General features: G+C 57.7%; 2 protein-coding genes across 2 annotated transcripts; one reads left to right on the top strand and one right to left on the bottom strand.

Moving 5' to 3' along the window:
- Positions 1-485: 485 nt before the first annotated feature.
- Positions 486-16,417, bottom strand: MATN4 (matrilin 4). The gene is made up of 11 exons (XM_035343922.1): positions 16,283-16,417; positions 6,500-6,586; positions 4,928-5,497; positions 4,296-4,418; positions 3,932-4,054; positions 3,568-3,690; positions 3,365-3,487; positions 2,567-2,980; positions 2,071-2,223; positions 1,590-1,694; positions 486-1,267 (listed from the first exon to the last, which is right to left on the bottom strand). Exons 2-11 carry the CDS (start codon positions 6,573-6,575, stop codon positions 1,209-1,211), a joined length of 1,869 nt encoding a protein of 622 aa, XP_035199813.1. The 5' UTR covers positions 6,576-6,586; positions 16,283-16,417; the 3' UTR covers positions 486-1,208.
- On the top strand, positions 8,301-25,551 carry LOC118176734 (recombining binding protein suppressor of hairless-like protein). Its single transcript, XM_035343923.1, has 12 exons — positions 8,301-9,124; positions 16,260-16,326; positions 20,191-20,316; positions 21,482-21,552; positions 21,779-21,894; positions 22,673-22,847; positions 23,290-23,427; positions 23,615-23,724; positions 23,922-24,062; positions 24,371-24,526; positions 24,705-24,808; positions 25,278-25,551. Exons 1-12 carry the CDS (start codon positions 9,103-9,105, stop codon positions 25,549-25,551), a joined length of 1,500 nt encoding a protein of 499 aa, XP_035199814.1. The 5' UTR covers positions 8,301-9,102.
- Positions 25,552-26,993: the final 1,442 nt, after the last annotated feature.

Here is a 26,993-nt window from a genome sequence, read left to right as displayed (position 1 = left end):
CCCCCAGCGCTCGCACAGCCCCAGGGTCTCGCCGTGAACCCTGCTGCAGCCTGCCTTACACACCGCCAACGTGCCAGCAGCCCAGCCAGGGCTTAATACAAACTCTCAGTGTGTGCCATTATCTGCTCTAATCAAGCCTGTTATTAAATCCTAGACTAAGTGTTTTTTTCCTTTTTCTTTTTTCTTTTCCCTTTTAATTTTCACTGTGTGCTTTTCAGGGAGCTGCACGCCAAGCAGGGAGGTCCCATCACCATCAGCAGGGCTGCAGCCCCCTGGTGGGATTAGGCTCACGCCTCTGCCTTGGTTTTTGAGCCCCATTCTTGTCCCCACCGGGGACCCACTTGGGGTGCTCAAGAAGCAAGGATTTTCCCAAAGGATTTTCAGAGCCTGAGGGCACAGGGATCTGGCAAGAGCCAGAGGGCCCCTGCTCGGACACAGATGCTTCCACGGCCCCACAGCCCAGCAAAAAGGAGCGAGCCATGTCCTACAAATCTCCAGGGTGTTTATTGTCAAGATAGAAATTTCCATATATAAAATAAGTGTTTAAAATAGCACTACCCTGTTCTTGACATGAAATATATATATACACACACATAGATATTTATAGAAAGAATTATTACCATTTTGCTATGTGATAAAAAACAAACAAAACAAAACAAACGAAAACACAAGATAATGACCAATTCCCAAACCACCCTGCCAAAACAGGGACGAGGGGATCCTGATGCCCGCTCACCCGTGGGTGCATGCCAGGGCTGTGTCCCCACGGCCAAGGGGCTTACACCCCGTCCAGCCCCACGCTGCTGGCAGCTCGGGCTTGCCCTGCCGGCAGCAGCTCTCCGGGTGCCCTCACGGCTGGGTTTTTCTCTCACAAAGCACCTCGGTGAGCACTGGGGCTGGAGCCAGGAGCTGTAGGAGCTGTGCCACATCTCCTCTTCCAGCGCCCAGCCTGCCCAGCTCACCCCAGCTTGGAGGAACAAGGCAACTGCAAGGGCTGAACCCATTCGCTTCGCCGCAGGGCTTCTGCTCAAGTTCTTTTTTTTTTTCCCCCTTTTTTTTTTTTTTTTTTAAATACACTCCACGTCCCCTTGGGATTTTGTGATACAAGAACAAACAACGATGCTTTACACATAAGCTAGCAATAACAGCTCCACGTAGCTACTGGAGATCCCCGTGCCCTGCCTGAGCACTGCGGCTCTCCGCGAGGATCACTTCTTGCGGGCGATCTGCTTCTCCAAGGCTTCCAGTCTGGCCGTCATCTGAGCAAGTGAGCAGGCTAAGGAAACTGTGAGCTGGGCAAAGAGCGAGAAACGTGCCCCAAGCGAGCATGGACTGAGCCTTACCTGCGCCTGCTGGCACCCAGGGACCCTCCCGTGGCTGGGACCCATGCTGTGAGATGTCACAGCGCTGCTTTTTTTCTGTTGAAAGATCCCACAGTGTTCACTGGCCAGCACAGGCTGCCCCGGCCGTCCCCACCTCCCATCCCCGCTGCCAGCCCCGTGCCTCCCCCGGCTGCAGTTCGGATGCAGCCCCCTAGAGTTGCGGGCTGCTCTGCGCCCCGGCGAGCCCACGCAGCACCCAAAGGATATTCCTCTCGGTCAGGCTCTGCAGGATGGCCACGGTGTTCGTCTGGAACTGCACCAGTGCCTCACACTCGCATGGGCTCCGGATCTCCGTCTCCCCTCTGCCCTCCTCTGTGTCCGTGGGATTTGGGAGCGCTCAGGGCACAGTGCCACGGCCGGCTCCGCTCACATCCCCCCCGGATGCAGCACCACCCCCTCGTTTTCCAGCCCTTTTGCATTAAACCCCCCACCCCCAGCTTCTCCTCTTCCAAATAATCCCTCCCTGAGAGCCACCCCTCTATCAACAACAGCAAGAGGAGATCAGGAGAGGGGTACCCTAGGGGTACAGCAGCCCTGGGGCTTAGGTTAGGGGCTCTGCCTGCCCCTGCCAGGCTGCCACAAGCCTCATGGATGATGATGGTGGCGATGGGTGAGCCGCGGGGTGGCAGGGGCACGAGTCACCCTGCGGGCTCCTTGGGGAGAGGAGGGCTCATGGCTGGGCACCCACCTGGGCAGATGTTCAGCTTGAAGTTTTCCACCAGGTGGGTCATGGTGGTGAAGTCTGCCGAGTAGGAGAAATGCTGCTCCACCGGCTCGGAGGCGATGGCCCGCAGCTCCTCTTCCACTGCCTTGCCAACACCCACGGCGAACATGACGATGCCTGCAGGGCGAAGCTGGACCCTGAGCACCCCACGGCAGGCGATTCCCAAACCCAGAGCGAGTAAGGCTGAGTGCTTCTGCACCCTGAGGCTTCCCCCATGTGCGGCATGGATTTGGGAAGGACAGGCAGGAAGGGGCAGGGGCACAGCAGCACCAGCACGGTGCATGCTGCGGCATTAGCGGTGCTGTTCAGAGCATCCTGACACCACAGTGCAGGCATGGCTGGGATGCAGACAATGCAGCTCCACAAGCCTGGGTGCTGTGAGCAGGCTAAACCATGTCCCAAGAGCCAACCATCCCAAGGAACCATCCTGGGATGGTTCCCAGCCCCCCGCCCCTCTCACCTGACTCTTTTGCTCTCTTGGCCCACTCAGAGATGTCGTCCTGGGAGCGCCCGTCCGTGAAGACGAGCCCAATTCTGGGTACGTTGTGGGAGAGGGGCCTGGCCCCTTCCAGCTCCGAGAAGCTGTGCTCTACCATGTGCTTGAGGGCAAGGCCGGTCATGGTGCCTTTCTCCATGTACTCCACCTTCATCACGGCTGCCTTGATCTCGTCTGCGCTGTGGTACTTGTTGAGGGGGAACTCGGTGCGGACGCGGCTGGAATACTGCACCAGCCCCACCCGCGTGCCCTGCGGGGACACCTCCAGCAGGTCCACTATGCGGTTCACAAACTGCTTCACCAGCTCGAAGTTCTGGGGCCGGACGCTCTTGGAGCCGTCGATCACCATCACCAGGTCGACGTGCCCGGCCCCGCACCCTGCGGGCACATGGCACGGTGAGAAGGGACCGGCGGGACACTGCTTGGGCCCCTGGGAGGGGGTGAGGCTGCGAAGTGGGGCAAGAACGCCTGGGGACCTCCCTCTAACCTGCTCCACAGCCACCCCAGGGTCCCCTGGACATCCCTCCTAGGTCTTCCTTTTCCTGAACATTCCCCCAAATCTCCTGCTGCACCCTCTGGGCTCTGTCTCTGCGGACACAAGCCCTCATCCATCCACACAGAGCCCCTTGCAGCTGCCCATGTGGGTGAAGCCCTCGCTGGGAGCTGGGTGCCCGGAAGCCCCACACTGCCGGCCAGAGGGTGAGCAGCACCTCGGCACTCACTGCTGCACCCCAAAACTCACTGCGTCACCCCGGTACTCACGGCTGCACCCCTTTCCGTCAGCCTGGAGCCGCTGCCCCTCGGGGCACACGCAGCGGTACGAGCCCTCGCTGGTCACGCACTTGAACTCGCAGCCGTGATCCACTCCGTTGCAGAGGTCGGTGGCTGGGGGACAAGGCCAGGGCACGGGGTTATCCCCGTGTGAGCAGGGGACCCAAAGCCCCTGTGCATCCCACGGGACTCACCCCTGCAGGAGCTGCCGTCGGGCTGCAGCGTGAAGCCATGGCGGCAGCGGCAGCGGTGCCCGCTGGGGATGCTCACGCACTCGTGCTGGCAGCTGTGGTTTCCGAAGCTGCAATAATCGATCACTGGGGAGAGAAGGAAGCAGGGGGAGGCTGGCAGGGGGCTCTGCGGGTCCCGCTGTGGCGTGGGGCAGGACCAGGGCCCAGCTTGTGGCAGCCGAGTAAAGCTGGGGAGATGCTGAGCCCGTGTTTCCAGCATGAGCAAGGGCAGGGGAAAGGGAAGAGGAGACATACTGAGGGACAAGGGGAGGATGAGAAGAATCAAATGAAGGAAAGGAAGAAGCCGTGGGGGGAGACAGACACGTACTGGTGCAGGTCCTCTTGTCCTGGTTGAGGTAGTAACCTGGGCGGCAGCGGCACGAGTAAGACCCACGAGCGCTGACGCACTGGTGCTCGCAGCCGTGCCTCCCGTCAGCACACGCATCGATGGCTGCGGGGGAAGCAGACACCCGTCACCTTCCTGCCTCGGTGTTCCTGGGGCACCACGAGGCGAGAAGGAAAGGTGGTGGCCAGAAGCAGTCAATACTGCTCTGCCCTCCTGGCACCCAAAGGTGCACAGTGCACCCGCCTGCTGCTGGCCTCGCGGGGCCCTCTGCTGCATTTCAGCTCCCCTCCAAAACACCTGCACCCGCCAGTCCCTTGTGAGAGTTAGAAGAGAAAAAGGTTTTTACGGAAGCAGGTCTTTCCATCTGCGTTGAGCCTGTAGCCGGGGTTGCATTCACAGTAGAAGGAGCCGGGGGTGCTCACGCAGCTGTGCTGGCAGCCGTGGTCACGCTCCACGCACATGTCCACCCCTGGAAGACAGAGAGGGGTCAGAGCGGCCCATGGGCTCCCGTACAGCTCTCCTGCACAGTCCCTGTCCCCATGGGGTGACCCACAGGGCTGATTTCCAGTGCACAGGCACAGGAACCCCTTGTGCTGTGCAGGTTTCTGAACGACTTTGGCGTTTGGGTCTGCCCGAGCACTAAATGGATGCTCAATATTACTTGATATTGCTGAGACCCTGAGCTCAGCTGTTCTTCATGAAGGAGCCCAGGTAGCTATGTCTGCACATCCACGTGAACAGACCCGGCTGGGAAATGGGCACTGGGACATGGAGGCAGCAGGCAAAGGCATTGCCAGAAGGGCAGCCTGCCCCAGAGCACATCTCAGCCCCTGTGTGAGGCACAGCTCCTGCGGGCCAAGGCTGCGTGAGACCACCTAAACACCCCCTGAGGGCCATTCTCTCTCCTGCTCTTGGTACAGGGTGAGGAGCAGGCACCGGGACCCCCGTCACCACCCCGCCGCCGCGGCTCTCACCCACCGCACAGCTTGTCCTGGAACTGCTTCCCGAACTGCCGGATGAGCTCAAAGGACTCCACGAGGAAGACGTGCTCCTCCAGCGGCGGCGAGGCCATGGCCCGCAGCGAGCTCATGTCTGCCCGCTGGATGCCCACAGCGTATATCTCGATGCCAGCGTCCCGGGCCTGCGTGGCCACCTCAGTGACCCGGTCCTGGGGCCGCCCATCGGTCACCACGATGGCGATGCGGGGGATCTTCTTGTGTGGTGGGCGCGCGCCCTCCTGCACCGTGAAGGCCACGTTCATGGTGTACTGGATGGCCAGCCCCGTCATGGTGCCCTGGGCCAGCGGCACGATGCCGTTGATGGCCTTCTCCATGTCCTCCCGCGTGAAGAAGGTCTTGAGGGAGAAGATGTTCTGCACCTGGCTGGAGTACTGGATCACCCCCACGCGCGTGGCGTTGGGGCCCACGTCCAGGTTGCCGATGATGTCGATCATGAAGCGCCGCATGGTCTCGAACTCGAAGGGGCGCACGCTGCGGGAGCTGTCGATCACAAAGACGATGTCCAGGGGGCCCGTCCTGCACTTGAGGGCTGGAAGAGGGCAAGGAGGTGGTTTAGCCTGCGAGGAGCAGAGGTGTCCCGTTCAGGTGGCTTTAGGGGTGCTCATAGGGGAAGGAGAGGGCAGGTCGGGGCTCACCGGCACCTTTGCACTGCCAAATGAACCTATGGAGGGTGCCTGGTAGGGAGGGAGTGGGAACAAGAAGCAGGGAACACATGTCCTGGCCACGGGGCTATAGGGAATGGCAGTGTCCCCATGTCCCCAAATCCTCTTGCTGCCCTGCCCCTGCACAAACACCTCTGTCCGGATTGGCCCTGGCAAGGCTCAGGCAGTTTTAGGCAGTGGCGTGTTCATCTCCGCAGCAATTCCTCTGTTCCTCCTGCAGCTGCAGCCTCCTGTTTTTTACTGCATTTTTCCAGTTCCTGTCTAAAACCAGAGCTTTCTATTCTTTCTATTCTTTTTTTTTTTTTTTTAAAGGGTAAAGAAAAAAATAAAAAAGACAATGAAAAGCCTTGCTACAGACATGCACATCGAGAGGGTCGAGCCAAACAGCCTCTCTTGGATACAGGGGTGCAACTTCCAGTGCAAACTGGGCGGGTGTTTAGCAAGTGAAAAGCCAATGAACATATTTTCCTTGGCTTGTGTGCACCAGAGCCTGGGAGAATTTGGCCGTAATGGTAAGCAAACACTCCGAGCCCCCTTGGGACGATGCCCAGACTGGGGCTGTCATCCCAGCTGCTCCCAAGTGCCCAGAGGTTTCTGAGACATACTCAGCTCCTTTCTCCATATGGTGCTTTCATGGTTTTTGAAACTGGAACCGATCTGGCCACCTCTGCCGAGGGAGGTGCCCCTGAATTTGCTTTGTCCCCCCACCAGGAGACCCACATGCGTGGAGGGGTGCAGGTGAGGACCCCACATCCTCCTGGGGATGCCCCAAAGCATCAGGCCCCTGCCAAGCCTTCCTCCGAGAGCTTCGCTGCCCTCACACACTCACTTCTCTCCCCTCTAGGCAATTCACAGCAGCTGGGGCTCACCTGCAGGCTTTGGTCTGGCTTCCAGCGTCGTTAGGACAAGCAGGAGGAGAGGAGCGACCGGCAGGAGCTTCATCATTGCTGCGGGCCCTGCGGGGAGGAGATGTGCTGTCAGTGCTGACCCCGACGGCTCACAGCTCCTGCAGGCAAACCCCACGGGCAGGGGGTGCCCCTGGCACTGCCAAAACCCCCAGACAGCAGCAGAAATTGTGCCAGATCTGTCCCCAAACCTCCCTGAAACCCAGGCGGGGACTGTTCCAAGAGAGGACGGGCAGCCTCAGCGCCGCTACGTTTCATTACAATAGCGACGATTTGCCAAGTGAAAAACCCGGCCTGATTTTCTGCTCTGGGTGGAGCTGGCCACCGGACAAGCCTTATTTTCACTCACAAACCATGCGGCTGGGATGTTCAGCCAAGCACTCCCTGCCTGGCGCTACGGCCGCTCGCCGCAGCCAGAGGACGAGGGGAGCTCCGCGCCCGGGGACGCGCGGCCACGGCTCCACCAGTCCCAGCATCACGGGGCCACCTGCTCCGTGCTGGGAAGAGACACCCCAAAATTAAATGCCAGCCCAGGCAAAACCTGCTCAGAAGTCTCACTGAGTCACTGGCAAAGACTGCTTTTCCAAGAAGCTCTGTGAATTTATTCTCTGCCTTTTTCCAGGCTGCCCTGGGAGAGCAGAAAGCAAAGACGTCTGCATACACAGGTGATGGTGCCTGTGCAGATGGGCTTGTGGGACCTGGGTGAAGGATCTGGGCATTTGAGGTGGGATAGCCGAGGGAAGAGATGTTTAGATCAGCTATCCAAAACCTCAGCTTGCTGCTTGTCTCCCTCCCTGCCCATCTCTGTTTTCCTTCCTTGGCTTTGGCTGCCCTCGTCTGGCTCCTGTATTTCCGTGGAATTATTTGGGGGGGGCTATAAGGCAGGGACTGAGCAGGTGCCAGCCCTCCTGCCACATCTGAGCCTAGTGAAAGAAATGGCAACCCTGGGGGCTGCAACAGCACAGCCTTGGTGCAACGAGAGCAAAATCCGGAGGTGCCCGGGCACCGCTGGATAACGGGGATCACCAGGAGGGAGCCCAAAGCCCCAGCATCCAGAGCAGCCCTGGCACAGGTTGGGAACCCAAGGGGCGGCAGGGAAATACTGCAGGCAGTGTGGCTTCCCCAGGGAGATGGGGAGCAGGCGCTGGAACAGTGCTTGTTGAAAAAGCACACTGGAAATTCACTTTATCGGTGGTTATCGGCCGATATTTGCTTAGCCCCGTGAGGTCTCAGTTGTAATTCATCACCGGGGTTTCCACTTAATTGCTGAGAGATTGTGTGCAGCCCTGAACCCAATGTATTTGATGCTGATAACAGGTTGCACAGCTGCGTCTTAAAATTGCCTCCAGTGTTCACACCTGAAAAACAACACTGGAGAAGTCAGAAGGACAGAAAAGGGCTGCAAGAGGAAAGTGGAGTCCCGAATACCAGCCTCACAGTGAGAGACTTGCTGTTCACCTTTGACTTGGCCAGACTTCGATTTGTGCCCACTCACGGAGCCAGCTCCACGAGGAAGGTTTCTAGGAGCAGAATCCAGCAGGAGAGCCCCGGCAGCACCCAGGGGCTGGAAGCTGAAGGCAGACAGGGGCAGAGGACGGACGAGGCACAGCCCCTCACCGGGGAGCACCACCAGCCCCAGCTGCTGCCCTGGGGCTGCAGCCTCACAGAGCCCCTCCTGCGATGCTTTTTATTTTTTATTATTTATTTTTATAGCAGAAAGTGCTCACTAACTGCCAAATATTCCGCGGGCAGCCGTGCCACCTATTTCACTTCTGCAGGTCTCTGCTCTCCAAGCCTCCCTGCAGCGGCAGGCTGGCACCGAGCCCGCGTCTCGCAGCATCCAGAGAGCTTCAGAGCCAGCCCAGAGGGAGGAATGAGCTCGCAGGCCAGGAACCAAGGAGGAGAAAACCAGTTCACAACTGATCTATTTTTAACAGCATCCAAGTGTTGGATGAAGCCTTCACGCTCCCCGTGGCTGGAGGGGCTGGACCAGGCAGGGCACAGCAGCTCAGCCGCGCATCCAGCTCCAAGAAGGTTGTTTTGGCTGTCCCCAGTTTAATCAAACACCCAGCAGCAAGGCTGATAGGGATGGGGAAGCTGAGAAACCCCTCGAGTATCCCTCCCACTAACCCACACTGGGCAATTCCCAGAGCTACCTGCTTTTCTCACTCCCCATGGGGGGGTTCCCCCACCCTGAGGGGCGCTGCACGCCCGAGCCCCCCGCCACCAGGAGCAGGAGGGAGATGGGTGGGAAGCGGGCGGCTGGCAGGCAGGTGCTGCGAGGCAAGGCAAACAGCACCAGGGACCTTGAGATAACGCCGAGCTATAAAGGAGAAAAGGGCTGGGGGGGAGAGTGCCGTGCAGGGCTGGCTCTGCCCTGCGGGAAGCCTCGCACTAGCTCCCCACTTTTCAAGGGGGAAAGCCAGCCCGTTGATTTTCCTCACTGAAGGAGATGGTCAACACGTGGGGCAGCAAAGGGACGAACCACACGTAGGGGCAGAAGGGCCAGCAATGAGCCCAGGCTCTTCTCAGCTCCCCTCGTGCCCTGGGACAAGGAGGACGCCGGGATGAACCCCCAGAGGCAGCCAGGTAAGGCAGCCCCCCGGGGTGCTCGCCTCCCTCCCGTCCTGGTCCTGCTCCCTGCCAAGTGCTGAGCCTCGGGGAAAGAAACGAGCCGCTTCGGGTTTCAGCCTGGCCTCCTTGGCAGCGCTCTGCTGGCTGCAGGTTGACAGAAATGCTCCGAATATTCCCCTTCTGATTCAGCCGCGCAGGTTGGACCTGGGCGCATCCTCCCCTGGGCAAGCTGAAACGGCAGGGCTGGGGCGATGCAGCCAGCACGTCTCCTTGTGTAAAAACAGGGACTGGGCTTTATCTGCTGGTGTGTAGGAGGAATGGAGAATATGGAGAAATAGGGGGGTGAGAGGCTCAGGAGAGGGCTGTGCATTCACAGACAGGACAAGCGCTGCCCGTGGTGTCATGGGGAGAAGAGCAGACCCTTGTTCTTAGCTGGTCAGAGCCAGGTCTTAGACACAACCACGTTTAAAATGGGTGATGTGGAAGGGGTGCACAGTGCTAATGCTGTGTGTGCTGTCAGCTAATAGCACCTACTTCTGTGCTGGAGATCTTGGACAACATTAGAGCAGCTCTAGACACGGTGTCCCCACGACCCCTGTGCCTCTCCACGTACCCAGCTTGGTTCTGCACCTGACCACAGGGCTTTTCTTTGCAGAGATCCCACCAGGCAGTTTTGCAGGTCATAATTCACCTCCTGCCTGAGTATTATTCAATAAAGTGTCAAAGAATATCCAAAATGCACTCAGAAGCCTGGACACAGAGTCCTTGTGCTCAGGACAGCACCACAGAGCTGGCCTCAGGCTAGAAGATGGGGACACTAACGTGTGCCTGCGCTTGGCAGGACAGCGAGCCATCCTTTGGGCCCATGCCCAAAAGAAATTCTTCCCAAAAAGTGCAGGTGGGGCCAGGAGAGGACAACAGAAACACATGCTGCCCCAGGCATGAATGACAAGGAAGCAATGATGGGTGCCTGGAAAGATGCAGGCAATCTGCATCAACCCAGAGACCCCTCCCGATGTTGGGTCTTGCTGTGCAGACCCTACACACATTGTCTGGATATTTGCAAGACTCTCGAGTGAAAGGCTGAGGCACAGGCTGGCCCTGGAGCTGGAGCCACAATCCTCTGGAGGGCTGCCCAAAGGTCGGTTTCTCTCTGTTGCTGGACTGAAGCCCAGTTTCAAAGTGGAGCTGTTTCCCAGTTCCCCTTTTTGTGACACCTGTGCTTCTCTAGAGCTTGTAACCTGCACAGCAGCACGCACTCCGGAGCAGCAGAGCAGGGCCCATTTGGATGGATGGGGCTGATGTGAAAGAGGTGAAGCCCAGCCCTGCGCAGCACTTAGCAAAGGGGTGCTCAGAAATACCTAACCTGGGTGCCCACCCTGTGCGGAAGGCTTGTACATCCCTTTCCAGCAGCAGGGCTCCTTCAGGGGCCAAAGAAAGGCTGCCTGCACCCCAGCAAGGCTAAACTCCCTGGGCTGAAATGGAGGAAAGAAAAAGCAAACCAAAACCAAACTAAAGCACAACCAGAGCCTGCCCCAGGTCTCATGCACTCAGCTGCTCGTTAGCAGCCCAGCAGAGGGGTGCTGATGCATCCCCCAGCACAGCAGCTCCCTTCCCGTGTTTCTGCACCCTGAGCACGAAGCTCCAGACTCCTCGGACACCCTGGGTGCCTGCTTGTCCCCAGCTGTGTGCCCTTGGGAAGGTCAGGGCTCAGTCTCTAACACAAAGCTCGTCCTGAGCAGCATGAGAGGCTGCAACTCAGGCTAACTGCCCCGGGGTGCTCCTGCTGCCCTGAGCCCCAGATCCGCCCTGGGGGCCGTTTTGCAGAGCCCCATCAGTGAGTACCATCGCGTAAAGACCAGAGAAACAGAATGGATTTCCAGTCCAAAAGCAACAGAGAATGAAATTTCCCCCCCTTTATAAGGACTGGCACGCCCTTGGTCCCTCCCCGACGCACGTGTGGGTTAAGGAGAGCAGCCTCTTCCCAGGACATCGCAGTGCTCTCCGGTTACAGCGCTCAGCAGCTCGTCTGGGCCAAGTGCCACCTGGAAGGACACGGTGTTTAAGAGACAAGGCTGTGCTTCTCAAACACACATCGTGCCTTCAGACCCGACGGGAGGGCTGCAACAGGAAAGCCTTGCTGGATGCTGAGGGGACTCCTCTGAAAAAGCCAGTTCCCCACTTATGGGGCCCATTCCCATGCTCTCTGGGGTTAGCATCTTCCCCTAAAGCTCAGGCTGCCTCTGGGGGAGAGATGTTTCTTGTCTGGGTCCATTTGCAGGGTGAGTGGTAGATGTCTGTCTCACAGCTTATCCTCACGGATTTAACATCCCACAAGTGCCAACAAGCTTGTGCTATTAGGTGGCATTTGCCACAGCCAGCATTTCCCTTCTGAGGGGAACCCAATGGGCAGAGCATCCCCTTTGGGGTGTTCCCCATGACAGCAGGTGGGGTCTTTTTCTGACCTAGTCCTAAAATACCTGCCGTGCTCAGCAGCTGAGCTAGGAGGAACTCCTCTTGTCCAGCCAGCTCCGCTCCAAAACACGCAGTACCTGGGCTCTGAGGCAGCTGGCAAGAAAATAAAAAAGCCATATACACTTTTACATTAAATGTGGCCTTTGAAAGCATGTGCTAAAGGTGTAGCCAAGAGGAAAACATCAGCTGGTCAGACAGTTCCGACTGCTCAATCAGTCATGTCAAGGGATGTCTCCTGTTGCAGGTTCTCTGTTCTTTGTTATCCTTACCCTGCACGTGTCCCCTGAGCTGCACGCAGCCTGCTCCTGCCGGGCATTTTCAGCCAAATGAATGGGCCTTGGAATAATTCTAGGTTTTGACAAAGAATAATCACCAGGGGAAACGCTCACCTTCCAGACTCTTTCAAAAGCAAATGCTCATCTGCAAACAAGCCCCTGGGGGACAGCTGACCTGAGCCAGGAGACTTCAGTCCTGGAGGAAGAGAGGCGTGGGCCATCCAGAAGCTGAGGCAGCAATCCACGGCCCAAGTCCTTGTTCTGGGAGGAAGGTGTTAGAGTGCATTTTTTTCCCCAGAAATATGCATGTTCAACCACAAAGGAAAGAAATGGCCCAGAGCAGTTCCTGGGCTGGTGCAGAGTTCATCAGCTGAGCTTCTGATGCAGCCGGTGTCTCTAAACACTGACAGCTCCTAGCAGGACCTCTGCCTCCCGGATCTGCTGGGACCAGTATCCCCAGCTGACCTCCAGCAAGCTCACGGGGCACAGACAACCGCAGCGAGCGCCTGCTATTTCAGCCCCACAATCACAGATTTGCTGCCTGACCTCCTTCTCTAATCTTTATATCATATTTCTCACCCTGGAGATGTGACTCAATGTGTTGGCACACGGAAAGACGCCAGGGGAATATTCTCGTGCCTCTCCCCTTTATTCTGCCCGTCCTGCCGTGGGTTTAATTGAAATAGCAGAAAGCAAGGAGCCTTTGGCTGCCACAGGAAAGCATGCGGAGACTTCTCAGCCCTCCTCAAGACAGAAAAGGTTGAAATATTTGTCTAGATACTTTTCGTGTTGAGAATCCCAAAGGCAGCACGGGAAGCCTCAGAGCAGCATCAGATGCCCCAGCTGATTTCAGCCTTACCCCAGCGTGAGCTTTGTCCCTTTTTGGTCAACCCATGAGCAAGTAACTGAAGTTACCTGGATCTGTTGTGCTTGTTGAGTCCTTACTGAAGGCACCAGGAACAGCCCAAAGTCACTTTGGGCTGAGGTCTGGAGGCCTCCAGAGGCTCTCCAAGCCAAGCCCTACAGTTTGGCATGTGGAACCCGAGGCCAGGAGACTCCAAGCCACTTGCTCAAGACCAGAGCAGACCTGTGGCAGTGCTGGGACCTGGGCTGGCTCTGCTACTGGGACAGTGACACAGGGCCGCCTCAGAGAGCAAGGGGAACACACGGCCACGTGCTGGGGCTGCAGCTGCTCCCAGCCCACCCTCAGCCAGCCTCACCATGAGAGGCTCAGCAGACGACAGGGAGAGTGGCTGTGAGATTTGTCTGGCATTTGAGTGCAGACAGCAATGTTTTGTGTCACTCTGCTCCTGGCTGGTGCTGTTAAAACCAAAGCAAGATGCTGTGAGAAAAGAAGAGCAAGGGGGGTGTTTAATGTGACACTTGGAGGAAGCCGTCCAAGTCCAGCTGCAAGCGTGGGAGCTGTGAGTTTCCAAAGGCAGGGTTTTCCTGTCTTTTCCAGCTCATGGCCCCCTGGTAATTTTCCAGCCAGGGCAGACTCTTGCACAGCGGGCTAACTGAGCTGACAACAGATCTGCTCTTACCAATTCCTGCTGCGGACCACCTGCAGACTGCAGATCAGGATCCTGCCCTCGTGCAACCACGACACGGCCCAGGGACGGGAAGGCTCAGCCTTTGGAGAGGAACCGAGTCACCGTCACCTCTCTCCAAGGGACCCCAGCTGACCCCTATGGGATGCCCTGATGTGCATCATGGGAGACCAGGGTAGTGATGGATTCACAAGTGCACTCAAGGGCTTGCAAAGTGGGAAATCAGAAGTTTTTGGGGAAAAGACACAAGCAAAGGCAGAAATGTGCTGGCGAAGAAGGATCCCACATCCAGTGGGAAATGCTGGGATGGAGAAGTAGCCTGAGAGCCAGGAAAGCTTCAGGTGCAGGATCAGGCCAGGGGCACCCTGCAGGGAAGCACTGCCATGGCTGGGCACTGACATCTCTCCCGAGCACACGCACTCAGCAGGGCTGGCTTTGAACCCTTCCCATTTATCCCAGACAGGAGAGCAAACAGAACCCTCCTAACCACCAAATAACCACCGAGGGGCCATGCCCACAGCAGGTAACAGAGCACCAAGGCCAGGTCCCTGCATCTGGATGCTCAAAGCCCTTGTGCCAGCTGGACCCAGGGCTGCACACACTCCCTTGCGGCCAGCAGAGCCCCACTCATTGACTTGCTACGGTTTGGCCCCAAAGCGGAGAAGACAATTCCACAAGGTAATGATGAGGCGCAGGAGCCGCTCAGCCTCATGGCACAGCTGGAAGAAACGTGTGGGACATCTGGCACAAAAGGGACTCTTTCTGGGGGAGCAGCTGATTTTTATAAGTCCTTTTATGAGCACCACTCAGTATTCATTGCTGTCTTTTTCTTGGGTTTCTTTTGTTCAGTCAGGGAGGGTTTGTCCATAATTTGCATGTGCACATAGGTACAAATGCTGCTTATCTCTGCCTCTCTCCATGTTCCAGCCCTATTCATCCAGGGTTTGGAAGTGGCATTTTACGAGCGCTGAGTTTTTAACAAGGCAGGCACACGGCTCAGAAAGCGAACAAAGGGGCCCCTATTGGAAACTTGAAAAATGTTTAAACAAATGCTTCTCTTGAAAACCTTTAACCCCTAGTGCCAACCTCAAGGGAAATACTACGTTATGAGCGAGTGGAGCACAAACGTCTTCTGTGACCACTGACTGCCTACAACAGGCTGCCATGTTGGCCACATCTTTTCTGTTCACTACCGTCGCCAACAGGAGTAACTCCCAAGCCCATCTTGTACTAATCCCATAAGATTTATTTAATTCTTCAAGGGGAGAAAAAAAAAAAAAAAAAAAAACACACACAAAAAAAACAGAGTTAGAACTTCTAAAAATGAACAGCAGCTTTTTCCAGTTGGATGCAGCAGTCCCCTGCCTGCTTTGATGGAAAGTGCCATTTTACTACAAACACGAAGATCTCTTGCACGCCCTCCAGATGGGAATTTGTATTTCAGACGAGGCCGGATTTAGCCCAGGAGCTAACTCTGCTCTTCGTATTGCCAAGTCCTGGTGGCAAATATCAGGGCTGAGATCCGAAGGCAGATTACACACACAATTTTTGCCTGTACCAGATGCCAATCTAGTGATATTCCCCAAACAGATTGCAAGAACCTGCTTGTGAAATACATTTTCTACTTGCTGCCGAGAGCCTACAGGCTGACTGCCTGTGACTGATTGCTCCTGTTCTCAGGAAAAATAAGGGATAAGGAAAAGCTTTGTTACTGCTACCAAGAGATGCTACAGGGTCCCATAGGGAAGACTTTGCAGTAACTGTATGCAGTCTGGCCTCAGTGGAGGCAGAAATCCCGTGGGCTTAAGTAGAAGAGGCAGAACCATGTGAACAGGGTCCTATCCTGGAGCCCTCTCCCCCCACCTCAGTCCCACAAGCAGCAGAGCCCCATTTCCTTGCTCCTCACCGACACCAGGTGGGTGCTCCCAGGACCAGGACAGAGTGGGCAGCTCCCGGCTCTGCAGCGACAGCCATCCTCACACCTTCTGGCCAAACAGGGGGGAAAAATCCCCAAGAGGGCACACACCACCGCACAGCATTACCTGCAGAGCCTCATGTGGCTGCGTGCTGGCACAGATCTGATGAGCGCAGAGCAGTCTGATTTTCCAGACAAGTTTTCCCACGTAATTGCTTGCAGCAAATATGCCCAAGGCTATTTTTTTTTCCTGTGCAATGCTCGGAGTTATAAGCCAAAGGTGGGTGATTGCTTATACAAACATGTTTATGGGTATGCACAAACAGAGCTATGAGCATGCACGGCCCCAATTTTCCAGTCATGCAGAAGCGGTGCATGAACAAACTTTGGGCACACTTTTCAGCTTATCTTTTGGCAAGATCTAGCTCTCCTATTGCTTGGTGCGCTTCGCCCAGGTGTACAAGACCTTATTATTCTCTGCTAAAAGAGATCCTCGCTTGTATAAGCAAGAACCAGTCCCAGAGCTAGGCAAAAGGTGAACAGAGCACGCAGACTTCAAACTGTGCCATCCGTGTGGTAGGGAATGCCTCCATCCTCCCTGCAGGTACTGAGAGCAGAGCAGGGGTCCCTCTCCCCAGAAGGGTGCTGTGACCCCAGTACCCACACCCTGCACCCCAAAAAAACAGCTGGGACAGCAAATGCTGGTACCACAGAAAGGGAAAAGCATACAGGTGGTGGAGCTCAGAAAGGGCACTTTTAGGCTGAAACCCCAAAATCGGTGATAATCAGGGGATCAGTGACACCCTCCCGAGGGCGCACAGCACTCCCTAAGGCCCCAACTCAGGAGGAGCCCCACAATCTACCCCCCCTCCCCCCCCGCGCGGGGTCGGAGCTGCCCCTTACTCCATCCCCATCCCCTGTTCCCCTCCCCGCAGGTGCCGTGGAGCCCCTCACTCACCCGTACCGGCCTCGGAGCCGCTCCCCGCCTCGGTACTGGCTCAGGTACGGCGGGGGCTGCGCGGGGGCTGCGCGGGGGCTGCGCGGGGGCTGCGCGGGGGCTGCGCGGGGGCTGCGCGGGGGCTGCGGTGCTGCGCGGCGGCGCCGGGAGCGGCATTTAACGGGGCGGGGGGAGGCGGGGCGGGCCCGGCCCGGCCCGGGATAGCGCGGGTGGGGCCCCAGCCCCCGGCCACCCCCCCAAAAAAAAATAAAAATCCCGGGGCTGGCGGCCGGGGACGAGCGGGAGCCGCGCAGGTGGGAGCGGCGGCGCCGGGGGCAGTGCGCGGGGCAAAACGGCGGGGTTTGGGCACAGCCCCTGCCTGCACGGCACCGCAACGGCCAGCGAGAGGCTTCCTCCGTTTGGGTTGGGGGGGTGTGTGTTTATTTTTTATTTTGGTGTGGTCTTATTTTTGTTTGTTTGTATTTTGGATTGGGTTATTGTTATTCTTTTGCTCCTCTGCTGGCGGAGTGCATGAACCATAAAGTCCAAAGGCCCCGGAAAACAGCCCCCGAACTCCTTGTGTCCTGCCCTCTGAACCCCCGGAGACCCAGGAGCTCGGGGAGCTGGGCTGGAAGCAGGGAGCTGAACCTGGTCCAACTGCCGGCAAGGACAAGTGATGTGCGGGGCTGTAGCCCCGGTTAGCATCGTCATTAGCCACCCTGGAACAGAGCTTCCCAGCCCTCCACCTCCTCACAGCACTCACATCGGCTCCTTGGTGGCAGGAGCCACCTTTAGCCACCATAGCACCGAGCTTTAGTGCTTTAGCAGCACTTTCCTCCCTCCCTGTGCTAACACAAACAACAGCAGGCGGATCAGAGAAAGGAGACCCCAGAAAATCACCCACGTTATCTGAGCTTTCTCGCAGTCGAGGCGATGCTGCGGTACCAAACGTGGGTGTTCGGGTGCTGCCGGGGCGGTGGCGGGGCAGGAGCACGCCGTGGGTGACCACCCTGCCTGGCCCCCGGTCCCCCGCAGCCGTCCTGCCTCCCGGCCCCGGCCGGTGTTTGCCGTTGGTGTGGTCGAGAAATCCCCCAAGCCCAGAAAAGGCTGAATTTCGCTTGTGTGTGCAGCGACGAAAATATAGGATTTATAAATACCCATGCGTATACGAGGGCTTGTGGGTTGGGTTGGTCTGGATTAAAGGAGGTATTGAAAAACGAGGGAAGCCAGAAACTGCAGGCTTCTCATTTCTGTGATTTCTAATGGCTTTTCCTTTTGCATAAACATCACGCTGACTCCATACCCAGGAGCACTGCAGGCTTTTTCTCCCCTGCTCTCTACGAAATATAACCCAGACCTCTAAAATGGATATTCTTTATTAGGACGTTTGGTTTTCTCCAGGCACGGGAAAGAACAATTGCACTCTGTGGCACCAAGTCGCCAGCAAGCTGCAGGGCAAAGGGCAGCTCCTTTTGGGGGTGAAAGGCAGAAAATTAAACCTGTGCACCTGAATCAGCATGCACTCCAGGATAGCATCAATGCGAGTTAAGGTTCTTGTCTACACAGTGGCTTGAAGACCCCAACCAAGAGCTGATGGGTGGTATTTTGGTCTCCCGAGTCAGGCATTTTGTTCTCAGCAGCACCCCTAAAACTGGCACCCATCTTCTGCAGGCTGAGCTGATGAATGTCACCGAAGAGCACGCACCGCACTGCAGCCAGGGCTGGGGAGCAGTGGCACGGGGGGGGATTTGGTTCTCCCAGTGCCCTCATGTGGGTTCTCCTTTCCTGCTTCCTGGCCCAAGCACAGCAATGCAGCCAAGGCTTGCTAGCACACACAGAGTCTGGGTGCTGTCACACCCCTCACTTTGGGCAGAGACACCCCAGAGACACCCCTACAACGTCCCCAGGTGTAAGGAACCCGCGGGGATCATCCCATCCAAGCACACCTCAGAGCACACCCGCTCCTCCAGCACACCCAAACCCGCCAGGCGTAAAGCGAGAGAAAAGCCCCAGCACAGCTCAGCGCCAGGCTGAGCACGGAGAGGGGAAGGCTTGCAAAAAATCAGCCAAGGAAAGGGGTCGTGGCCCGCAGAGCCGAGGAGGCAGGGCCTCGCTCTGCCTCTGCATAATGCCCAACTTTGTGCAAGAGTGCTTGACTCCCAGCTGGGAATTGCGGCTCTGAAAAGGAGGCTGTTAGCGCGGGCTGCGAGAGCCCGGCCCGCGCGGTGCCGCTAACATGACACTGAACTAACACTGCACCACAATCAAAGCATTTTAATAATTTAATATAATAAATGTCAGAGGGAGTGAATAATTCCCTGTAACCCTGCAGAGGCTGGAGGTGCCAGAAGGAGCCAAGTGGGTACCGAGCAGCATACCGAGCCGCTTTAGCAATAGCCTTTTGACTTTCTGAAGGCAAATCTAAACCAGATGATGGATGCTGGGTGGTCGGCTCCTGGTCAGAATGGTGAGCACTGTTCAGAGGGGCGTCACTCAAACAATTTATCCCCCCAAATCTGGATGGCAATGGCTGCAGAGAAAGGAGAAATTAAACCCCCCAAGTTTCTGGGTAGCCCTTCCCCAGCTAGACATCAAATCTGGAGAACCACAGTCTGCTTACCTGCCTTTGGCATGCGCATTCCCGCACTAAGCAGCAAGTAGCATGTGGATAATTATTCCAGAAGTCTCCAACGAGATCCGCGCAGCAGCCCCCGTGCCTCTGGCGTTACGCAGGGATGTGATGGTATGGAGGTATGGAGCAATGATACCTGCACAAGCCCGGCCCTGCCCCGAGCTGTTGCTGCAGGAAGCTCTGCAAAGCAGGCGTTGCTGCTGGCCACGCTGTCAGCACACGTCTTAATCCACATTTTTTGGCAATTTGCTGCCAAACACTCCCTGCCGATGGGTGAAGCCGAGGGGCTGCCTCCAGCACCAGCCCAGCTGCTCCCAGGCAGCCCCGAGCTCTGTGGTGGGCACCCAGCGGGGTGGGGGGCATCCAGCAGGGGGCACGGAGCTGACACCCAGCCGGACCCAAAGCTGTGCTCCTCATTTGGCACTGAACACTGAGCCATGGGACCCGCAGGGAAAAAAATAATCAGGCACAGAGCCTGGTTCGTTCTTTTGTTTGCCTGAGCGAGGATACAAACCACTCAGTGGAGGGAAGGGCTGGAGAGGAGGCTTCAGCAAGGTGAAAACCTATCCTGGAGAGGTTGCTGGTGGCAAACCAGGGGTAAAGCTTGACTTGGGGCACTGGGGCACTGAGGCAGGGGGCAGCAAATTCAGCCTGGATGGCTGAATTCAGCAAATGCAGAGTGGCAGCTGATGCTGTGGGTGGCACCGGCTGTAAATCTGCTTTTGGCAGAGCCCTGTTGATTTCTGCTTGCTGACGATCTATTAACGCATGGAGAATCGAGGTTATATTGCCCATCTCATAACCGAACAGGGCAGTGGTGGGAATATCTGCGGACAGCAAAGCGCCGGGTCCCTGCGGGACTATCTGCCAACAGAGGAGACACTGGGGAAATACTTGTTTGTACGGGAGGCGTGCTCATCTTCACATGCAGACAGCAAAGCATCGGCTTCATTCACAGCGTGGGAAAGCTGGAAGTGAAGGGTTGGAGGTGTCAGGCTAATTGTAACGTGGTCCCTCAGGTCCCACGGCAGGGCAGGGCACCTCGGGCTCGGACCCAGCCATCCTGTCCCTGCCCGACTGCCTGAGCCAGCAGAGGTAAAGGCCGGGTGCACGGGAACTGCTCCCAGTTACCAGAGCAGAAAGCCTTGATGTGGCCCTAAAAACCCTCCTGGTGCCTCTCGGTGCCCAGCCGCATGGTGCGGGGAGCTGAGGGCTGGGTTTGGGGCTGGGGCCATTTGCTAGCGAGGCGAGGAGCCCGGTCCGGGTGTTGCAGTGTTGTGGGACCTCTGTCTTGTAGATCCAACCCCTACCAAGCCAACCTGCTCCGAGACGGCGTGCGGAGGTACCTGCAGCTGCCGGCAGACCAGACAGTGCTCATACTGCACGCAAAGGTCGCCCAAAAGTCATACGGCAATGAAAAAAGGTAAGAGTCTTCATGGGCTGAGCAGCACGAGAGGGCACCTTCACCCCGACCCACACCAGTGCCGGGTTCCTCCCAGGGAGGTCAGATGGATGGGGGAAAAAAAAGAAAGAAGCTTTTCAGGTCTCACCCTCTCAGCACGAAATTGCACAGAATAAGAAGAGAGGTCAGTCTTTAAGTGCTCTGGAAATCGTCTTAACATCTGAACGGCCAAACTGGGACATTACCATCAATGCCCACCGTCTCCCCATAGTGGCTATTTTGGACAATCCTCCCCACATCGCAAGAACACCTTGAGGTTCTGGCTCGAATCCCCAAAATTGCTACTCCCGGGCAGCGACGTCAGCATGTGGCACCGGAGTATAATTAATCCTCCATTAACCCTTGTGATATAAATAATCCTCCCTTATTACCGAGCAGCTTGGAGGTGACGGGCTCTACCTCGGAGGCTGAGCTGCACCCAGATGAATGGGGCTGGGGCTGTTTTTTCCTTCGTGTTGGGAATCAGGGTCCAGAGCCCGGGGGATTTGTATAAAAAAATCCATAGCCCAGAACTTTAGGGCCCCAAAATATCACCCCCTCCTGCACTGCTCGTGTTTTACCCAGTATGAATAGAGGATGAATTTGTGCCATTCACCCAAGTGCAAAGACAGTGGAAACCCAAATAAAACACAGGAAAATAGGTTTCCAAAACCCCGCGCATAGATTTATTTGCGTTGGGCTCCGAATCTGGCTGTGAATGCAAACTCTGTTCCTGAGCTGCCGAAACTCTGCGTTCCAGGCGGGCAGAGAGCAGGGGCCTGACCCCAAGGGCTCAGCTGGGGGGGCTGCAGCACCCAGCACCCTGCACCCAGCACCCAGCACCCAGCACCCAGCACCCAGCACCTTGCACCCAGCACCCTGCACCCTGCACCCAGCACCCAGCACCCAGCACCCAGCACCCTGCACCCAGCACACCCAGCACCCAGCACCCAGCACCCAGTGCACCTAACACCCAGCACCCTGCACCCAGCACCCTGCACCCAGCTCCCCGTGCCCTCCAGCAGCACCCAGAGGTGCGGTAGCGGCACCGTGCTGGCTCCCCGGGGCTGCCGGCAGCCACACCTCGAGCCAAGCAGCGTCTCTGGGTGTTTGAGTGCAGTGATGAGGGGTCCACTTGTCTCCACAGGTTTTTCTGCCCTCCACCTTGCGTTTACCTGAGTGGGCCAGGCTGGAAACTAAAGCAGGAACAGCTAACAGGTAGGTGCGGGGTGGCAGCCCCAGACCTCTCCTGGTGAGCCATCCTCCACCTCTGCAAAGGGAAATGCATCCTGATTATTTTTTCTGTGCCCCCCAGGCTCCTCTTTCACTGGGGCTGGCTCCTCTGCAGTCCAGACCTGAGCAGGCAGCAGCCTGGGCCACCCCAGGAGGAGCCCCAGCGGGTGCCAGCACGGTGCTGGAGGGTTTTTATCCCGATCTCTTCCAGCCAGGGACCTGGGAGAGGCAGGTTTCCGCGTGTGGGGGTACATGGGGCTGGACAGCATGGGCAGCAGCCTGATGGAGACGCAGAAGCTGAGCTTCGAGGAGCAGCCGGACTCGAAGGTAAATTGAGGGCTCGCAGCCGGCTCCACTGGGGATGCTCTGTGTGGGGTTAGCCCTGCAGTGCCCGCTCCCCCGTGGGCAGGATCCGTCCTTCTCACCGCCCTCCCAGGCCTGTGCAGCCCTGGGGCAGGCAGGTTGCCAAACATCGCACAGCTTCCCCGGCCCGCCATGCGCTCCTGCTGCGCGGCAGCGCTGCTTATCGCGAACTGAAAGCCTGCCCTGTCATTTGTGGGTAAACAGCAAAGGAAAACACCACACGATCCCAAAGTTTGAGAGCTTGAGAGGAGACCCGGCATCTTTTGATAGGGGAAAGAGGGGGGATAAAGCGTTATCTGGTGTCCCTGAAGAGTGTGGGGTCTGCGTTGGGCCAAAAACATCACAGAAAGAGCTTTGTCTGCAGTGCTCAAGGTGCTGCTAGAGCACGGCGTATCAGCCCTGCCAGAGCCAGCATGGTGGGGAAACCGAAAACCCAGGGCGATCCCTCATGTTACGCAGGATAAATCACACGTGAACATTAATTTCCATGAGGAATTCTCTGCCCCCTGTGTAAATAAAGCCTCTGCTGATCCCCGGCTCTTCACCGCACCTGTAATAACATCTCCGGCCCTTTCCCCCTGTAAATGAACCCGGGGCTCTTTGAAAGGGCACTATTGTCCTGGGGGGACGCCGTGCCCGGGCTGGCGGTGAGGAAGGTGAGGAGGGCGAGGAAGGCTGGAGGGGCTGGGGCCGTGCATGCCACCCCCAGCCCACGCTTGGCTGCCCCTTGTGCCCCCCGCAGGGCTTTGGCTGCGCCAAGGCGCTGTACATCTCGGACGCGGACAAGCGCAAACATTTCCGCCTGGTCCTGAAGCTCTTCTTCAGCAACGGGCAGGAGATCGGCACCTTCCACAGCAAGCTGATCAAGGTCATCTCCAAGCCCTCGCAGAAGAAGCAGTCGCTGAAGAACACAGACTGTGCGTCCGGGGACGGCTCTGCTGGGGGGTGGGATGGGGTGGCATGGGATGGGATGGCATGGCATGGGATGGCATGGGATGGCATGGGATGGCATGGGATGGCATGGGATGGCATGGGATGCGTGCTCACATCTTACCTCCAAAGCAGTCAGGGCTGATCCAAAGCCCATGGGCACCCTCAAAAAAGAATGCATGTGGCCATATTGATGTCATATTGATGTCCAATGTGCTCCCCACCCCGTGGGCTTCACCTGCACCTCTGGGAAGTGTGGCTGGGCTGGTGCTCACACAAAGGGAAGGGCAGATGGAAGTGCTGCTTGCTGCAGTGCTGCTCACCCCAGTAACCAGGATTCGTCCTCCCTGGGGCCACCAGAAGCAGCAGGGCTGTAGCTTGAGCCCCGAGCAAGCTGGCCAGCGCTAACCCAGCCACCTCCTCCTGCAGTGTGCATCTCCTCGGGCTCCAAGGTGTCCCTCTTCAACCGCCTGCGCTCCCAGACCGTCAGCACCCGCTACCTCTCCGTGGAGGGGGGAGCCTTCATCGCCAGCGCCAGGCAGTGGGCGGCCTTCACCCTCCACCTGGGTAAGGAGCCTTGCGGGGCTGCCTCCGGCCGTGTCCCTGTGCGGAACCACATCCCAGCCCTGCTGGGTGCCGGCCTGCCAGCCAGGTCTCTCTGAGCAGCGAGCACCTGCAGGGCAGATAAAGCCATAAAAAAGCAGTCAGTGCTGCTGCTCGCGGCACTGACTCTGCCTCTCTCCTTCCCCCGAAGCCGATGAGCGCTACACCCGGAGCGAGTTCCCCCTGCGGGAAGGGTACATCCGCTACGGCTCCGTGGTGCAGCTCATCTGTACGGCCACCGGCGTCACCCTGCCTCCCCTGGTAAGGCTCTGTCCACACGGGGCTCGGGTGGTACGGACCTGAGCAATGGGTCCATGCTGCTCTGCTGCTCCCTCGAGCCCAGGGGCTCACACAGGGCAACGTGTGCTTCATCCCTTTGCTTCCTCCTCATGGAGACACAGCCTCCCTTGGGGCAGGGGACTCGCCAGCCCCATGCTGAGCGGGTGCCCCCCCCCCAGATCATCCGGAAGGTGAGCAAGCAGTACGCCATGCTGGACGTGGACGAGCCCATCTCCCAGCTCCACAAGTGCGCCTTCCAGTTCCAGGGCAGCGACCACATGTACCTGTGCCTGTCCACGGAGAAAGTCATCCAGTTCCAGGTACGAGGACCCCCAGGTGCTCCACATCCAAGCTGTTCCACTTGGCTGCTCGCTGGGAGAGGGTCATGGGGAGGGGGAGGTCTGCCACCAACGGGGAGTTGCCTCCAAATTAAGAATCACTGCAGAGCCACCGGCCTCCAGCCTTGGTGGGAGCCTCATCACCGAGGCATTAGCAAAGCATCTCAGTCCCCATTTCAGAGCGGAGGCACTGGGTCACTCACTGGCACCAGGCAGAAGCCAGGCATCCTTGGCCCTGGTCCCCTGCTGTCCCCACCGTGACACGTTCAGAGCTGTGACCCTCTCCACAGGCGTCTCCGTGCCCAAAGGAAGCCAACCGGGAGCTGCTGAATGATGGCTCCTGCTGGACCATCATCGGCACCGAGATGGTGGAGTACACCTTCAGCGAGAGCCTGGCCTGCGCCCGCGAGCCCGTCAGCCCCGTGCCGCTCATCGCTGCCCTGCAGGTAGGCAGGGCTCTGGCTGCGGGATGCCTTTTGGGGCATCTCCATCCCCAAAGGGCTCCTCTGCTCGGTTTCTCCTGGTGTGGGGATGCGGCAAGGCCGCTGCCCCGTTCCTCGGGGCTCTGCGTGGGGCAGGGGCGCGGGGCAGAGCAGCCGGTGCCGTAACACGCTGCCACCGCAGCTGACCGGCGGCGGGGACGTGGCCATGCTGGAGGTGCAGGGCGAGCATTTCCACGCACACCTCAAGGTCTGGTTCGGAGACGTGGAGGCGGAGACGATGTACAGGTAAGGGTGGAAAAAAGGTGTGGGGGGGAGCCAGTGGGGGCAGCTTTGGGTCGGGCACAGCAGTGCCCGTGGGCCGTGCCGGGCATGCTGTGAGGGACGTGGCTGCCAGCATGGGCGAAGGGGACACTCACACCACCTGTGCTGGACCAGGCTGGAGTTCTGCACTGAACACTGGGGAGGGCTGGGGGAGTTGGGGAGGGGGGGCACAGGGGGTTGGGGTTGCTTCCCACCTTGCTGCTGCTCAGCTAGGTGTGTGGGTGCTGCTCCTGGTGTGGGAGGGCTCTGCTGTAGGGGTGGCTGGAGGCCATGGGGACCTCAGGGGCTGAAGACAAGCAAGGAGCTTTGACATAGGAATAAAACAGGCAAGAGGACAGGGGAGAGTGGCCGGAGGCTTTCTGCTGAGCTCCTGGTTGGAGGTGACGTGCCTCCCAGGTTGTTAAAGCACACTATCCCCATGCACTGCTCCCAGGAGCCCCAAATCCCTGGTGTGCGTCGTCCCCGATGTCTCCGCCTTCGGCAGTGACTGGAGGTGGCTGCGATACCCCATCACGGTCCCGCTCCTGCTGATCAGGGATGACGGCCTCATCTACTCCAGCTCGTTCACCTTCACCTACACCCCGGAGCAGAGCCTCCTGCCGGGACAGCCGGTCCCCTCGGACGTCCCGCAGGACTCGGACACACTGCTCGACAGCATCCACCAGGAGTTCACCAGGACCAACTTCCACCTCTTCATGCAGAGCTAGCGAGCGGCCCTGGGGACAGGAGTGTCCCTGAGCCACATCCACAGCCTGGGGTGGCCCTGCCCGAGGGTCCTCCCCATACATCCACTGCCCACCCGTTATCTGACCTGCTTGCCCTCTTTTCATGGCAGGGTCTCGCCCCGGTGAGATCTCACCTGAGAGCACCAATAAATCATGCTTCGAGGACTCTTTACTGATTCGATTGCTTCTTTGCTGGCCTCCAGGATTTACTTCCCGTGCTGGCACAGAACATCACGGCTCCCTCGATGTCCTCGGTCCATATATTCAAAGGCCAGGAGGGACAGGGATGATGAACGCAAGTGACCTTCAATGTCATTGATCGATACCAGCAGTCCCTGCACCGCTTCTGTGCTTTTCAGTGACGAGGAGCTGATTTCCAGCAGCTGAATACCCAGCACCAGATTTTTTTTTCCATTAGAGGCCCAAATGGGGTAATTTCAAAAGGAAAAGGGAAAAAAAAAAAAAAAAAAGAGGGAGAGAGAGAGAGAGAGAGAAACAGTTCAGTGTGAAACCCAGCCCTTTCCTAGCTGTCATGGCTCTCTGAGCTCCGTTGTTTCACGCGCACATGCGGTGCCAGGCTGGAGCCAGCAGGAAGCTGCTGATCTGAAGAGGCCATAAAAAGGAACCCGGTTTCTTGGAGCTGGACCCAAGCGCTATGCAGAGCAGGGCTTACAGCTCTGTGTAGCCTTCAGATCTCTGTGGCATCAAAGGAGCTACAGTGTACCTAGAAATTGTGCTGCCCTGGCAGTGCTGAGCTGGGGCTAGAAACAAGCCGGGTGCCAAAACCGCGGAGGTTTTGAACCTGCGCTGAACTCGGCAGCACCAAGGGGAGCAGGGACAGCCCCGGAGTAGTGTGGGGCACCCGGTGCCTCTAGCTCGGTGCCTGGGCACCCCCTGCATGTTTGGGGTGGCAGGACCTCCATACGGCCCCCAGCAGTCTGGAGAAGGGGCTCCTTCTTTCCCCAGACCCACGCAGGGTCAGAAGCTGCGGCAGACACCCCTGTGTGTCTGTGCGCGTACATTACCAGGGCTGCTGCTGGCAGAGGAAAGAGGCAGGAGAATGTTATAACCACCCACACATTTCTACAGCCACCCACCAGCCCTTGCTCCCCTGAAAATCTCCCTTGGCTAATGGATCTGAGGCTGCACCCCAAGAAAAACCCTTTAATCAACACAATCCGAGATAAAATGCCCAAGCTGAGGATTCCTCCCAGCTCCCCAAAGCATTTTGTCCCCCATCTCTGCAGGGAGCTCGGGAGAAGGATGGGGCCAAGTGTTTCACTCCGTGCCTGAATCCTGCCCGCAATTCCCGTTTTATGAATGGAAAGTGCCCTCCGCTATGTTTAGCAGCAGCCCGGCCCTGGAGGCAGGAGGACTTGTTGACTTCAGGGGCTCTGAACAAGCCTGCGTTGTTGTGTTTACAG

This window comes from Oxyura jamaicensis, chromosome 20 (assembly GCF_011077185.1).
Source record: "Oxyura jamaicensis isolate SHBP4307 breed ruddy duck chromosome 20, BPBGC_Ojam_1.0, whole genome shotgun sequence".
Classification (NCBI taxonomy): Eukaryota; Metazoa; Chordata; class Aves; order Anseriformes; family Anatidae; genus Oxyura; species Oxyura jamaicensis.
This window is presented reverse-complemented; position numbering and strand designations above follow the sequence as displayed.

Excerpts from the sequence above, each read along its gene's own strand:
- MATN4 (XM_035343922.1), bottom strand. The coding sequence starts at position 6,575 with ATGATGAAGCTCCTGCCGGTCGCTCCTCTCCTCCTGCTTGTCCTAACG. Across the intron at positions 2,981-3,364 it reads TGACGGAAAGGGGTGCAGCC|GGTGCGGGGCCGGGCACGTC; the intron begins GTGAGTACCGGG and ends ATGTGCCCGCAG. Across the intron at positions 2,224-2,566 it reads CAAGAGAGCAAAAGAGTCAG|GCATCGTCATGTTCGCCGTG; the intron begins GTGAGAGGGGCG and ends TTCGCCCTGCAG.
- LOC118176734 (XM_035343923.1), top strand. The coding sequence starts at position 9,103 with ATGAACCCCCAGAGGCAGCCAG. Across the intron at positions 23,725-23,921 it reads GCGTCACCCTGCCTCCCCTG|ATCATCCGGAAGGTGAGCAA; the intron begins GTAAGGCTCTGT and ends CCCCCCCCCCAG. Across the intron at positions 24,063-24,370 it reads AGAAAGTCATCCAGTTCCAG|GCGTCTCCGTGCCCAAAGGA; the intron begins GTACGAGGACCC and ends CCCTCTCCACAG.